The following is a 13,247-nucleotide window of genomic DNA, read 5'->3' as shown; positions in this document are numbered from 1 at the left end:
TTTACAGATTTTACAGGCTCCTCCTTTTGAGCCTATGCATTCTTTAGACATTAAACTACTTTCTTGGAATGTTTTGTTTCTTTTCGCTATATCTTCTGCTAGAAGAGTTTCTGAATGATCCGCCCTTTCTTGTGAAACTCCTTACTTGATTTTTCATCAAGACAAAGCAGTTTTGCGGACTACTTTCAATTCTTTGCCAAAGTTTGTTATTTATAACAACATTAACAGGGAAATTGTTGTTCCCTCTTTGTGTCCTAATCCTAAAAATGGTGCTGAAAAATATTTACATTCTTTGGATGTTGTCAGAGCTTTGAAATATTATGTTGCTGCCACTAAAGATTTCAGAAAGACTTCAAGTTTATTTGTTATGTTTTCTTGTTCACTGAAGGGTTAGAAAGCTTCTGCTAATTCTTTGAGGCAGAGACTGACCCGCTTCCAAATAATCTTTGTGGATCAGAAGTTTGTGAATCAGAAGTTTTAACCAAGAGGCCTCTTGGTTACAATTTCTAAATCACAAAGCTTATTTGGAGGCGAGGCAGTCTCCGCCTCAAAGAATTACAGCTCATTCTACAAGATCAGTTGCCACATCTTGGGCTTTCAAGAATGAGGCTTCAGTTGATCAAATCTGTAAAGCAGCCACTTGGTCTTCTTTGCATACTTTTACCAAATTTTACCATTTTGATGTTTTTGCCTCTTCAGAAGCAGCTTTTGGTAGAAAGGTTCTTAAGGCAGTGGTCACTCTTTGTTCTGTTGCCTATAAATTTTCTTTTTACGTTTTTAGTTATTAAAATACATTAATTTGAATATTATTTTTCAGCGAAAAAAGCTGTTTATATTTTATCCGAATGAGGAAAAAGGAATGCTGAGACTTGGAGTGGATGAAATTAAGTTTTATTCAGGAGCAGGCTTATCATCAGACACTAGGTAAGCTCCTATCTTACGCGTTTCGCACATGGGCACATGCGCTTCATCAGAGATATATTTTATCCCTCCCTTTTTATTTTGTTACTCGTGGACTTCCACATCTTGGGTATTATATCCCATGTGTAACAAACCATGGACTCTCGCCACCTATATGAAAGAAAACATAATTTATGTAATAACTTACCTGATAAATTCATTTATTTCATAGTGGCGAGAGTCCACAAGGTCCTCCCTATTATGGGTTCATCTTTTTTCCTGTTCCTTTTTTATGGCTTTTTCTTACTCCTTTTTTACACCTCACTTCTTGGCAATATGTTACACTGAGATATGAGTGAGGTGGGTGAGGGTATTTATAGGTTGTGAGGTTTGGGAAACTTTGCCTCCTCCTGGTAGGAATGTGGAGGACTCTCGCCACCATGAAAGAAATTAATTTATCAGGTAAGTTCCTACATAAATTATGTTTTAATGGCAAGCAAATTAAACCATGTTTTCACTGTAAGATAAATCAAATTGTGTAACTCCTTGTCTAAGGAGGTAGTGAATGCCAAAACGTTAGATACATTTAAATATGTTAGATACATTTTTGGTTAAAAACTGAATTTTAAATTATTTTATTAATTTAATTGGGTAGGCTTTCTGTTTAATTGGTAGCTTCTATCTTTATTGTAAATCAAGTAGGAGCTGTATAGGTTGAACTGAATACAATAGACAAAAGTCTTCTTTCATTTTTCATTTACTTTATTATATCACATTAATATACATTTTAAGTTACAATCTCAAGCTTTTTAATTAAATCATAAAATGGTTATCAAACTACACTAGTTTTGTCCATTTAATGTGTAATTATGTGTCACTTTGTGCTTTATGGCTTGTATGTAACCACTATATGATGTAGGTAAATAGGGCTGCATGATACCGTAACAAAAAATGAGTGTAATATACTTTCTATAGCCTAAGCAATGTATTTCTTGTCCTACTTATGCTAATTTTTAAAACGACATAAAAACATTATCTAATGGCAGCTCCTGTACTGACATGCCAGAATCCAAGATGGCGTATCGCGCCTCCCTTAATCACATAATGTACGCGCAAGTTATGTGCCCGAAGAGTTAGTTAACATACGTCACGAACCTGCAGGAGAGGGCGACATGTCGGTTTTGAGGGCGCAGAGAGTAAGTGAAGCAATTGCTGTTTAACTATGCCGGGGTTAAGCATTTTGTTATCGCTGCGTTGTGGAGTTATTAAAGTTACAAGAGTGAGTGATTGGTTCTATAGCATCAGTAAACACCCTATGCAATACTGCAGAATATCATTGTTCTTACAGATTCGTTCTACTAATGGTTGTAAGACTTTAGTGTCCCTATAAACATTTATTTAATTTAACCAGATTCTATAACTAATTTGTGTGTTTAACCTAAACAAACAAATGTAACCAATTGCGTTCTATAGAAGACTGTCATCTCTAGTAACCAAGGAGTTAAATGCCTGTTTAACATATAATAGCAAGGGTTAAACTCTATAGATGGGTTTTGTCACACAGTTGCAATCCCTTGTCTAATAATGCTGACCGTGTATATAAAAGATTTTAAGGTTTCACTGATGATCTAGAAATATTTCTTTAAAAGTTGTACTGGGACTCTGGGAGGAGCTTTTTGCATGCATATAACTCTGATTGTGATCCCATGTGACATTTAGTTTGCTGGCAGGTTTACTAGAGCAAAGGTGAAGAATGCTAATGTCCAAAGATGGAGACAGATACAACTAATCTGTGACTAATGTAATTATATCTAAAAAACAAAACAAAAAAAACAAATGTTTCCAGATATTTGTTTCTTTGCTAATATATAAATATGTGTGTGTATATATATATATATGTATGTATGTGTATATATATATATATATATATATATATATATATATATATATATATATATATATATATATATATATATACACATATATGTGTTCTCTTGTTGTTTAATACATCTATGGGAGCCGTCCATCTCAGCCAGTGACTGAGCAGTGTGTTCCTAGATATCAGTTTTACAAATATAGGCATTTTTCTGCACTTTAAACTTAAAGTGAATGTAAATTTTGATGCTAAAGTGCCTGTTTTTTTAAATTTTTATTAAAAATGGGCAGTTTAATTTATCAAAATCTACATTTCACTCCTTGTGAAAAAAATACTTACCTTTTAATCTTGACAGCCGCACCAGCTTCCTCCGCCCGCCGCAAAGCCTCTTCCTGGGTCTAAAATGAGGAATCCGGCTTCCTCTAATCACTGCATTGAATCAGACACTGATTTCCCCGGGGGGGGAAGCAGTGATTGGAGTATGACCGATCCATCTTTTCTAACATCACAAATGGCTTGCGACAACCGGGGGAAGCTGAAGCGGCTGTCAAGTTTTTAAAAGGTATAAAAATGTTAATTTTGATGAATTAAAGTGCCCCTGTTTTTAATCAAATTTTTAAAAAACGGGCACTTTAGCGTCAAAATTTACATTCACTTTAAAGGGATACTAAACCCAATTGTTTTTTCTTTAATGATTCAGCTGGAACATGCAACTTTCTAATTTATTCCTATTATCAATTTTTCTTCGTTGCCTTGCTATCTTTTTTTTAAAAAGCAGGACTGTAAAGCTTAGAAGCCGGTGTTCTGGTAAGAGGACGAACTTTGGAAAACAGCGAACCATGTCACTTCCTGTGACGTTACATCAGCTGTTTCAAAAATTTTGTCCGTAATGCGCATGCGTGCCAGTGTCATCACATACCTGGCCGCATACCTCACTGGTACAATATTTAGAGCTGTGAAATTCCGGGACCCTTTCTATAGCGCAGGCGTGGGATTTTGTATCACAAATGGTGCGCTCATGGAAAGCTGTTTCTTCGGCAATATTCGGAACTCCGCCCCCCACTGCAACTACTCCCATTACTACTACTCTAAAGCTGAGTCTCCGTGCTTGTGCATGACAAACAGCCACTCGGCTATCGCCACTGCTTCTGCTGATCCAATGCAGCTTTTCACAGGCTCCCTCCAATGTCATTGTGTTTCATACATCTCCAATTCATTGTTCTAGAAACAGCTTTCCATGAGCACACTATTTGTGATACAAAATCACACACATGCGCTCTAGAAAGGGTCCCGGAATTTCACAGCTCTAAATATTGTACCAGTGACGTATGCGGCCAGGTATGTGATGACGCTGGCACGCATGGCATTACGTCCAAAATTTGTGAAACAGCTGATGTAACGTCACAGTAAGTGACATGGTTCGCTGTTTTCCAAAGTTCGCCCTCTTACCAGAACACCGGACCATTTTAGATTCAGCACCCTAAATTTAGCCACCAATAAGCAAACGTAACCCAGGTCTGAACCAAAAATGGGCTGACTCCTAAGCTTTACATTTCTGCGTTTTTTAAATAAAAATAGCAAGATAACAAAGAAAATTTGATAATAGGAGTAAATTAGAAAGTTGCTTAAAATTGCATGCTCTATCTGAATCATGAAAGCATTTTTTTTGGTTAAGTATCCCTTTAAAAACATTTTATGATTTTTGCAAACATATTTTCAGTATTTAGTTGCTGAATATTCATATCCCAATCTCTAACATATTTGACTAATATTGCCCATTTTGTTGCTCTATTTATGTAAGACAAGCATCTTTTTAGTATTTCAGCAATGAAACAACTTTAGAGTTTACAAAAACTAATAGAACAAGACCCCTTTTACAGTCCCTATAATGCTTTATTGGCAACATGATGTGAACATGAAACCCATTTTTTCCTTTCATGATTTAGGTAGGACATACAATTTTAAACAACTTTCCAGTTTGCTTCTATTATCTAATTTGCTTTGTTCTTTTGGTATCCTTTATTGAAAATGATACCTATGTAGGCTCAGGAACTGGGAGCTTTATGCTGATTGGTCGCTGAACAAATATGCCTCTTATCATTGGCTTACCAATATGTTCAGCTAGCTTCTAGTAGTGCACGGCTGCTTCTTCAAAAGAGGATACCAAGAGACTGAAGCAACATTTAAAATGTTATGCTTTAGCTGAATCAAGAAAGATACATTTTGGGTTTTTTGTTACTTTAACCACAAATGTGTCAGACCCTGACCTAACAGTTAAAACTGAATTCAGATGTTTTTAGAGTTGCACTTCATGACATTTTAGCTTAATCTGTGGCCACAATGAATCTACTCAACAGAGGGCTCTGGTGCAAAAACACTTGGGCCCCTGAAGGTAGCTCAATAATAAGCAATAGTAATAATATACTAGATTAATAATATACAAGCTACTCTGTATAATGATTTTGAGTATGTGTGTGTGTGTATATATACACAGATAATGACCACATAGGCAGATGCCTACGTATAGACTGGCTGATATGGCTCCTGCTGCCACTGCACCTGCTGCACTACCGATAGTTCCGACCTTGGCTGTTGCCTTCCTCTGTTCTATAAATCCGTTGCCAAAGAGAAACCTTTAGTGACACAGTTACTATGGTCCCAGAATCACACAAAATGGGAGAGGTGGTTCCATGTGACTTATGTCCCACAGTCCTGACCTTGACCATAGTGTAAAGAAGTAACATTGACTTTTGGAATTTGTGTATCAGCTTATTAAAGGACAGAATAGTAATGTGCTGTGACATACTGGGCATTAGAAATAGGTGTTTTTTTGTTTGTTTTTTTAATTTTAAATACACATCCAGATTGGTACAATGTCCATTCATACAGTAGCTATCTCTGAGTGCACAAAGGTGATAATTAATGGATACTCTTGCCTGTCAAACAAATGTGTTCATGGAACCGGCCTTACCAATTAGCAGCTAAATATTCTGATAGTTTGGCGCCTGAGCGATTTTAGAGGTCCTTTTTATTTATTTATTTTAATGCTTTAGCAGCCTTTTTTTTTTTTTTTTTAAAGGGCCAAAAAAATTGAAAATGACATGCTATATACTGTAATTTGTTAAAATTAAAGAGTGTGCAATTTTAAAATAATCAACCCTATAATGCTATGTGTTTAACCCCTGCAAAAGGGTTAAACACATTGATAAATAACTGCTTGGGAGCCGAGGAGTACTGCTAGTCCTAAGTGGAAACTGCCAATGACCCAGTCAGCAGCATTAGTTGTACAGCTGTTTCTGCTTGGAACTAAGTGTTTTGTGGATTCTGAGCAGTACTTTAACTATGTGTTTGTCTGCACAAAACCAACATATTATTGACATTTATGTCCCTTTTAATTAAAAGAACATAACACAAAATATTACTATCATGTATACTTTAAAAAAAGTTAAGTTTAAGCTTTGAAATATTTGAATGGAGTCGGCAGTTTATCGCTAAACAGAAGCGTATGGATCATGTTTTAAAAACAAAAAGGCATTGGCAGTTGGCAACCTGTAAATATCTTGCCCAGCGGAGCAGTGTTCCAGCTTTAGTGGAAAGTAGATTGGGTAACCGTTCTCACGTGTAGGATTGCTGGTGCTGAACCTGTCAGTCCAGTATTTCAGTACACAACACAAAAACAAATATCACAATCCTATTACACTCTAGATAAACAGAAAATAAGCAACATGTAATGTAAATCTCATCGCAGAAAGTGGAGAAAAGTTCTGCCTCTGTAAGAAAATAGCCATCGAATATTGGAAACCTCTCATTTCTTTTTACTAGTGCAAGGCAAGTGGATGTTATACATTTCATGCACCTCCCTCTAATCATGGGTGCTGCCATTTTGGAACCTAAGTTACACTGCATTTATCAGAAGGAGAGTTACTGCACACGTGCAAACACTTCAGCACTGGAATTCAGTGAGACTTAGATTACAACATGTCGGCACTCATGACTAAAGGGAGACGGGGAATAACTTCAACACTATGCTTAGAAAATGTTTTTAGCGTTTGTCTCTTTATAAAGATGATTTGCTACCCATGTTCTATATGAGAATGTTTGACCTGAATGCTACATTTGTCAAGCCTTGAATGTTTGTATATATTATGAGAAGTTAAATATTTGAACCCTCTATTCACAGTTGCTGCAACATGCTTCAAAGCATTGCTGGAGGGCGCAATCTACTCAAACACAGGCTGCAGCCTCAGTACCAGAAGCGGCACGGGGCTTCTCTTTTGGTAAGTACCACTGGACATAAACTGTCGTAAAACCTGTTGGTGGACTTCTGAAGAAAGGGGATTAGGATCATTAACTTATGACTTACATATTATACAATATTTTAAAAATATAACATTACAGAGGTGCTCCCTACATTATTTTGAGCTTTTAAAACTTGGGGCTGACAATGCTAACGAGGTATCTTATAGCTTTAGAGAATCGGGCTCAGAGAGAGATATTATACATTTTTATTTTATTTACTTATTTTAAGAGTTTACTGAACAGCAAAAAGAATTTCAAGCCACTGCTCGGAAATTTGCGAGAGAAGAGATTATTCCTGCTGCTGCTCATTATGACAAAACTGGGGAAGTAAGTAAAAACTTTTTTTTTTCTACTTTTACTATTTATTGGATGCTTTTAAAGGGGCATGAAAATCAAAATTAAAGGGACAGTCTAATCAAAATTAAACTCATGATTTAGATAGGGCATACAATTTAAAACAACCTTCCAATTTACTTTTATCAAAATAATTTTTTTTCTCTTGGTATTCTTTGTTGAAAACTAAACCTAGGTAGGCTCATATGCTAATGGATGCCTCGTATCTCAGTGCATTTTGACAGTTTTTTTACAGCTAGACAAGTACTAGTTCACATGTGCCATATAGATGAACATTGTGCTCACTTCAGTGGAGTTACCTTGGAGTCAACACTGATTGGCTAAAATGCATGTCTGTCAAAAGCACTGAAATAAGTGGGCAGTCTGCAGAGGCTTAGATACAAGGTAATAATGGAAGTAAAAATGTATTAATATAACTGTTAGTTTTGCAAAACTGGGGAATGAGTAATAAAGGGATTATCTATCTTTTTAAACTATAAAAAATATGGAGTAGACTGTCCCTTAAACCTTCATGGTTCAGGCAGAGCGTGCTATAGGGAATTTTCTATTATAAAATGTACTTTGTTCTATCTATCTTTAGTTGAAAAGTATACCTAGGTAGGCTCAGGAGAAGCAAAACACTACTTGGAGCTAGCTGGTGGCTACAAACATGCCTCTTGTCATTGGCTCACCAGATGTGTTCAGCTAGCTCCCAGTTGTGCATTTTAGAGCATTTTCTTATCATATTTCTTGCTTCTAACCCATAAGACCATTTTTTCTTCTTTTTTTTTTTTATATCCCTTTAGCGTTCTGAAGGATTGGCATAGCATTCTCGTTAGAATATTTTATAAAATAGAGAAATCTTTCCTTTTTGTAGGATCAGTGGAATGTGTTTAGATTTTTAAAAAGAATCTTTAGAATGCTGTGGGATGTTGTATGTTATCAGCTTGTATTCCCTTTTTTATTTTAGTATCCAGTACCACTTATTAAAAGGGCATGGGAGCTTGGCCTAATGAATGGGCACATACCCGAACACTGTGGTAAGAACGTGATTGTATTCATTTTACTCTGCTGTTTTGTGTGCTTATTTCTGAAGTAACTATGTGTTTGCTTCTTTTTAATTACCATCCTACAGGAGGAATAAACCTTGGTATATTTGACACTTGCCTTATTACAGAAGAAATAGCTTATGGGTGTACAGGAGTACAAACGGCCATTGAAGCGAATTCCTTAGGCGTAAGTATATTGATATTTTATTCATTTAAAGTCATCAGGAAACTACTACATAATAATTTCATTTGAGAACTCAAGTTTTGCTACATTTTTCTTCAATCATATAATGCTAATAATAGTTTGTTGAATTGAATCTTTTTTAATCTATTCAGGTTTTATACCTTTTCAATGTCAAAGCTATTGTTGCATTATTCGGGTTAAATATTCAGTAAAAATTGTGTTTAGTATTTAAAGACTTTTCTAATGGGGAAAAAAAAGATGTTTTAATTTGTTAGGGCATACCATTTTTACTCTAGTGACCCTGCAACTCTGTGTTTATCCGACACAAAAGGGTTTAATACATAGGTAAAGTTCCACCTTTGAGCCACAGAGCACCGCTGGTCCTGCATGAAAACCTCTGCTAAACCCAATAACAGTGGAAGTTACATGGATGAGTCATTCTTATTTTTACCCCTTACTGGTTGGTCAAGTTTCTCATCTTCGTGCTGGGTGCTACCATCTTGAAGCATAGGTATTTTTTGCGCACTGTGACCGAAGAGTTGAACATTCACAGATCAGTGATGCTGCCGGCATTTTCACAGCTGTATTGTGCACTGCATAATACAGAGAATTCTTTTTTTTTTTTTTTTTTTTTTTTTTTTTTCTCTTTATTATTTATGTGGCCCTTTATTTGTTTATATAACTTTTTTTTTTTAACCTGCATAAAATTGCAAACAAATGTACACCTGTCTCTGTATTGTGTGTGAGCTAACCTAAAATGCACGATACAGCTGTGAAAAACCGGTAGCATCCCTAATGCGTGAAGGTTTTACCACTTCTGTGTTCAAAAATGCATTGGTTTTAAGATGGTCTAGAATGAAAATGCTGAGCTTCACCAAACGTCACATGTAAAGGGTTAAAATAAGATAATGGCTCTGCAGAGAGCAGCTGGTACCCAGCGGTTTTAACGTAACATCAATCACTATATAATTTCATGAGCATAGTATAAAGGTTAGTCCTGGGTGCTGCCATGCTGAACTCTGCTTCACTGCATTCCAGTTTGCACAAGTGCAACATCTCTCCTTGAGACACCTGCAGTGAATCCTAGGTTTCAAATATACATAAACCGTGATAAACATGGGGGTAGGTGTGACGCTTGGGTCCTAACAAATGTTTTGTTCTGTTTTTATCAGCAAATGCCAGTAATAATTGCAGGAAATGAGGCTCAGCAGAAAAAGTATTTGGGAAGAATGACAGAGGAACCACTAATGTGTGTAAGTGTTTTCTCTTTTCCTGACCAATAGGTTACACCATTTGTTTAATGGGATGTTTAACAGTAAGTTTATGGTAGACATAATGTATTTAAATCAAACATTAGCCCTTATACCTACACGCAATTAAACATTCATATTACAATATCATACTATTAAATATCCCTTTAAGAAACAATGCAATAAATGAGATATATATTGATTTTAGAAAGTGTTTGCTGGTACATAGGGTACGTAAATAACTGTTTGTTTTCTTGTTTCCTCTGTTGGAAGTTTTAATCCATGAATGAGCCACGCTACTCTGGAACCTGCATTTTATATATCAGGACAGGCATTAATCTTTTTTGCAAAAGCTTTTATCATTTAGTAAATGCATAAAGGTTTCTATGATAGTAAACACCTTGAGATGTTTAGCTGTGCATAGTAAAATTTTGCAATATACTTTAAAGGGACAGTAAAGTCAACATTAAACACTCAAGCAATTTTAAACATCTTTCCAATTTGCTTTGTTCTTTTGTTAACCTTTGTTGAAGAGTAAATCTGCATAGTCTCACATTGGCTCAGGAGCGTGCACATGTCTTTAGTACTGTATACAACATTGTATAACTTAAAAAAAAAAGCTGCCATAGAGTAGAAATGACGTGCAAGCTCCTTTGCTCCTATGAGATTATGTAGATTTACTCTTCAACAAAGGGTACCAAGGGAGTAGAGCAAATTGGATGATAAAAGTAAATTGGAAAGTTGTTTAAAATTGCATCCTCTTTCTGAATCATGAAAGAAAACATTATCATGTCTCTTTAAATAGAATACGGGTATCCTTTTACTTTATAAATACAAATGTAAAGTTTTGTATTCCTCTTTTGACTGCTGTCCATGAGCTCCAATAAAACGTCTTACAACTGTGTGTTTTTTTGTTTTCTAGGCATACTGTGTAACGGAGCCTGGAGCAGGTTCTGATGTAGCGGGCTTGAAAACGAGAGCTGAGAAGAAGGGCAATGAGTATATTATTAATGGACAGAAGATGTGGATAACTAATGGTGGAAAAGCAAACTGGTATGAGTTTCTCTCTAACTGGCTAAGCCGTGCACAAAAATACTTTAGCATTAAAGTGATCGTAAACTCCTAACTGCATTTTTATTTTAAGCACTGCACACATTCAGGATATAGAAGTGTGTTTGTGTTTTTTTATTCGTTTTTATAATTATTCAATGAATATTTAATATTCTATTATGTACTTTTTTTTAAAAAAAGACTGTATTTAAAGGGACACTAAACCCAAATTTTTTCTTTCGTGACTCAGAGCATGCAATTTTAAACAACTTTCTCATGTACCATTATCAAATTTTCTTCGTTCTTTTGCTATCTTAATCTGAGAAAGAAGGCATCTAAGCTAAGGAGCCAGACAATGTTTGGTTCAGACGCTGGACAGCACTTGTTTATTAGTGGGTGAATTTATCCACCAATCAGCAAGAACAACCCAGGTTGTTCACCAAAAATGGACCGGCTTCTAAATGTACATTCTTGCTTTTCAAATAAAGATACCAAGAGAATGAAGAAAATTTGATAATAGGAGTAAATTAGAAAGTTGCTTAAAATTGCATGCTCTATCTGAATCACAAAATAATAAAATTAGGTTCAGTGTCCCTTTTTAAGGTCACTTTAATACTGATAAAACCACATAAGCATTGTGATTTGCATGTGCTTATGTACACACATTCACATATATTATGTATCTTCAATAAAACTTAGTACATTTCTCAGAGCTTATATTTTAACATTACTATGTCACTAACATTTCTGTCCCACTCAAGTTACAACACAAACTTATGTCAAATCTCATTTAAAATACCCTGGTAATCAATGATTAACTGTTTCACATCACTGCCCTTTGAAAGTTTCTACTATGCTGTCACATAGTGGTAATTTCTTCTGCAGTGCCTTGGTAGAAGAAGTAAAATGACCTTTTAAGTTTAATCTGATATTGAACTCTGCAGTAAAAATAACCTTTACTTGCTTTAACAGTATTTTTTGTGATTATTGATTAATGGTTTGTTTTGGGTTTTATCAGTGATTGCCTGTTACACAGTACGTTTACTTCTTGCAGCAAGGTGGGGCAGAAAAAAACAAAACTTTCTGAAAAATGACCACCAGTTGGCAGCACAGTAGAAATTTACAAAGGAAAGGAGTGAAACAGTTAAAAAAAAAATAAAAAAAAAAATATTATTGATTATGGGGTTATTTTAAATGAGATTTGGTTTTGCCCCAGAGTGGATGGAAACATTTATGAAGAGTATAATGTGTTATTTCATTTTTTCCCCGCAATGCTTAACGCTTAATTGTGTAATATTTGCACAAATGTACATTGCATCCCCTTGAAAATGTATCTTTTTTTTTTTTTATTTTTTTTTTATAGGTATTTTCTTCTGGCACGCACCAACCCTGACCCCAAAGTATCTGCAGGAAAAGCTTTTACAGGATTTATTGTAGAAGCCGATTCTCCAGGAATTCAGATAGGCAGAAAGGTGATAGATCTGGATGCCCTGTTGATAGATTTATTCAGTCAATGTGTTTTTAGATTTTTTTTTTTTTAATTTAAATAATATTTTTATTAAGGTCCAGAACCAGTATAATAAACACATGTGAGATGCACGTTGAGCACATGTTAACAATAAATGAGTTTAAAGTATTACTACAATATAGTACTCCAAATATAGCTAGTGGAGGTTAGAGCTCCATCTCAGAACTAAATATCTTCAGTGAAGAATGTCAGCGTACAATTTAAGCGCTACACGTGGTGGGTTGATAAAGGCCCTAATCACTCATAAACCTTATCATTCCAATATTTAGGGCTGAGATTGGGTTCCCAAATTTAGGCTGTTGAGGTATAATCTAAATCTAGAGAGATTGCTTGTCAATCATGTCATAGATTATGAAGAAACAGTGGTTTTATCTGCATCTTGAGCACAGCCTCAAAGTAGGGCTGCCATGTTGGTTGTTGCTTTGCTGTTTAGTTATTTCAGTCCAATGTTCAAGATTTTACCTTGTAAATCTTAAGTACAGTAATTCTGCAGATAGTGATATGATCTGCCAGTTATCATCTCAAGAGAACCAAGTGCGTGAATATCTAAAGTCCTCTGATCTGGTGAGGAGTCTTGCAGTACTACAAGGTCCATTAGATCATTTTAGAAAGGAAAATGTTAGCTTGAGAGCTGTTTATCTCGCTGTGCTGGGGAGGCACCTACATTACAATATAATGCTCAAAAAAAGCTCCCAAAGTTTTTCAGTGATTTTCTTTCCATACCAGCGGGTTTTTGATCATCAGCCTCTTCGCGTTTGCGTATAATTCTTGTGTTTTG

The 13,247-nt window shown here is 35.4% G+C and overlaps 1 protein-coding gene across 2 annotated transcripts; it reads left to right on the top strand.

Annotated features, from left to right (window-relative positions):
* Positions 1 to 1,969: 1,969 nt before the first annotated feature.
* On the top strand, positions 1,970 to 12,494 carry ACADM (acyl-CoA dehydrogenase medium chain). 2 transcript variants are annotated; one of them, XM_053693909.1, is made up of 8 exons: positions 1,970 to 2,096; positions 6,957 to 7,053; positions 7,305 to 7,402; positions 8,379 to 8,448; positions 8,544 to 8,644; positions 9,814 to 9,894; positions 10,814 to 10,944; positions 12,305 to 12,494. In XM_053693909.1, exons 1-8 carry the CDS (start codon positions 2,073 to 2,075, stop codon positions 12,480 to 12,482), a joined length of 780 nt encoding a protein of 259 aa, XP_053549884.1. In that variant the 5' UTR covers positions 1,970 to 2,072; the 3' UTR covers positions 12,483 to 12,494. The 2 variants fall into 2 exon arrangements, with proteins under 2 accessions (XP_053549884.1, XP_053549882.1); XM_053693907.1 differs by lacking the exon at positions 1,970 to 2,096 and adding an exon at positions 2,108 to 2,179.
* The last annotated feature ends 753 nt before the right edge of the window (positions 12,495 to 13,247 follow it).

This window comes from Bombina bombina, chromosome 10 (assembly GCF_027579735.1).
Source record: "Bombina bombina isolate aBomBom1 chromosome 10, aBomBom1.pri, whole genome shotgun sequence".
NCBI lineage: Eukaryota > Metazoa > Chordata > Amphibia > Anura > Bombinatoridae > Bombina > Bombina bombina.
The sequence above is the reverse complement of the archived record's forward strand: the minus strand, read 5'-3'. Positions and strand labels throughout refer to the sequence as shown.

Excerpts from the sequence above, each read along its gene's own strand:
- ACADM (XM_053693907.1), top strand. The coding sequence starts at position 2,123 with ATGCCGGGGTTAAGCATTTTGTTATCGCTGCGTTGTGGAGTTATTAAA. Across the intron at positions 7,054-7,304 it reads GGCACGGGGCTTCTCTTTTG|AGTTTACTGAACAGCAAAAA; the intron begins GTAAGTACCACT and ends ACTTATTTTAAG. Across the intron at positions 8,449-8,543 it reads GCACATACCCGAACACTGTG|GAGGAATAAACCTTGGTATA; the intron begins GTAAGAACGTGA and ends ACCATCCTACAG.